This window comes from Antrostomus carolinensis, unplaced genomic scaffold (assembly GCF_000700745.2).
Source record: "Antrostomus carolinensis isolate BGI_N321 unplaced genomic scaffold, ASM70074v2 scaffold18830, whole genome shotgun sequence".
Lineage (NCBI taxonomy): Eukaryota > Metazoa > Chordata > Aves > Caprimulgiformes > Caprimulgidae > Antrostomus > Antrostomus carolinensis.
This window is the reverse complement of record NW_010287926.1, coordinates 19,202-21,231: the sequence shown is the minus strand read 5'-3', so window position 1 is coordinate 21,231 and position 2,030 is coordinate 19,202. Positions and strand designations below refer to the sequence as shown.

Here is a 2,030-nt window from a genome sequence, read left to right as displayed (position 1 = left end):
GTAGGCAAGGGGCAGATCCTGAGCCAGAGTGTTTCTTCCTTATGCATTTCTCTTTAGGAAGATAGACTTAGTTTGCACAGTGCCTGACACTTTCAAAATGACTTTCCCCAATAGGTTATATTGACTTGTCAAAAAGAAGAGTTTCTCCAGAGGAGGCAATCAAATGTGAAGACAAATTCACAAAATCGAAGACTGTAAGTTGCTTTGCTATATTCAGACACTGTATTTCCAGCTTCTTTCCTGAGCAACCAAAATGCACAAACATAAGATAATATGAAAATAAAGTATAATCTCATTTATTAGGCATACTCTGATTCTCAAATTACCCATGCAAATATATATAACTAGTTTATCTGTCCATGGGTGCTCTGGTAAACTGCTTCTTAATTAATGAATAGATCAAGTAAGATGTCAGTTGAAAATGTGTGATGTAAAGGAGTAAATGATCAGAAATCCAAAAGCATACACTGGGTTAGCACACTGCGGACAACTTCTGTTGAAAAGGCATGCAGGTAGTTTAAGGCATTTCTATTCATTCTAAATTTTTGGTTTGGGTTTTTTTAACACTGCTTTTGTGTTCCAGGTTTACAGCATCCTTCGCCATGTTGCAGAAGTCTTGGAGTACACTAAGGATGAGCAGCTCGAGAGTCTGTTCCAGAGAACTGCCTGGGTGTTTGATGACAAGTACAAAAGACCGGGATACGGTGCTTATGATGCATTCAAGCATGCAGTCTCGTAAGGGCGTATTTTCTTTACTTCTAGGGGCTTATTTCAAGTTGTAGAGAAGTATTTCCTGGAACAGATCCATCATAATGTTCTTTGGGGTTTGGTGGTTTGCTTTGTTTTTTTTTTCACAGTCAGTATGTAGAATGTACTGGTTAAGTTAACCTAGTAAATTTTAACAGCAGTCTTCTAGTTGCTTATTGTAGGTTTCTCTGTCTTAACTGTTTTTTTCAATTTCCCAGTGCTCTTGAGAAAACAGGCTCAGAGTTGACTGGTTTTGATCCATCTTTGAGTCTGCCACTCTATGTCAGGTTTTTAAAAGCAATAATTGAATTTGATGTGGAGAAATTCTGAGGCATTGGTGAATGATATGTTTTAAATATAAAAGAAAGGTGATTACAACCCCTTGAGAGATTTCTATTGCTACAAATGAGCCTGTGACATTTCTAACAGAAGAAGCAGCACTGATCTTGGTTTGATTGTCAGAATTTGCCTGTTCCTAATCACAATCAGATGTTATCAAAAATATCTAGCTCTGTATCTGAAGATATTTCTGTTCTCAGCTGACTGTCACTCTTCCACTGCACAGGCAGAGGTTTTTCTTTGTTAAGTGCAACAGGCTGGCTTGTTACTTCTCTACACTTCCAAACTTAAGGAATGGTAATGAGATCATGAACTTAGAAATGGAATTATGAACAGAAGGAGATGGAAATGGTGATGCTAAAGGAATATGCACTGAGATAGATTACTCTTAATTTTTTATGGAGTCTAATATTTTAATTTTCTTTCAGAATTAACCTATTTGGTTTCCCTCTAAAGATTCTATCGTTAAATTGGCAATCCAAAAATCCAATTTCTCAATAAACATTTCCAATTTTACTCTTTTATAGCAAATAAACCTACGAGTGATGAACTTGAGTTGAACACTAGATGGCAGTCATCAAATTTTAGAAATTGGGTTGACTTCAAGAAGCCGGGCACTTGGTAGCATTTTGATTAGCTTAAAACCATCTCTGTGTTTATGGGGAAGAGACGACTTGTATCCTCATTTAGATTGAACATGGTCTGTTTCATAGAATAATATTTATTTTCTAATGATAGCAGATATACTGGTAAAGGGCAAATCTGGGTGTATGGCTGCAGAAGGAAGTCCAGGTAATTCTGTAACTGATAAATACTTAGTTAAACACCTGTATAATAGAACGAAAAACTGTAGTTACACTGGCTGTTTAAGCTTTTCTTAAACTCAGAAAAATTCTGGAACCTGCATGCCATTTGTTGCTCATCTGCTCTTCATGTTGGAGCAC

At 36.6% G+C, this 2,030-nt stretch overlaps 1 protein-coding gene across 2 annotated transcripts in view; it reads left to right on the top strand.

The window, feature by feature from the left end:
- EIF2S1 (eukaryotic translation initiation factor 2 subunit alpha) overlaps window positions 1-2,030 on the top strand; it is a 9,421-nt gene that overhangs the window by 1,614 nt on the left and 5,777 nt on the right. For both annotated transcript variants that reach the window (XM_010164945.1, XM_010164936.1), the window contains exons 2-3: window positions 115-194; window positions 584-735. In XM_010164945.1, coding sequence (XP_010163247.1) covers window positions 115-194; window positions 584-735 — 232 coding nt within the window. The remainder of the gene's footprint in view (window positions 1-114; window positions 195-583; window positions 736-2,030) is intronic.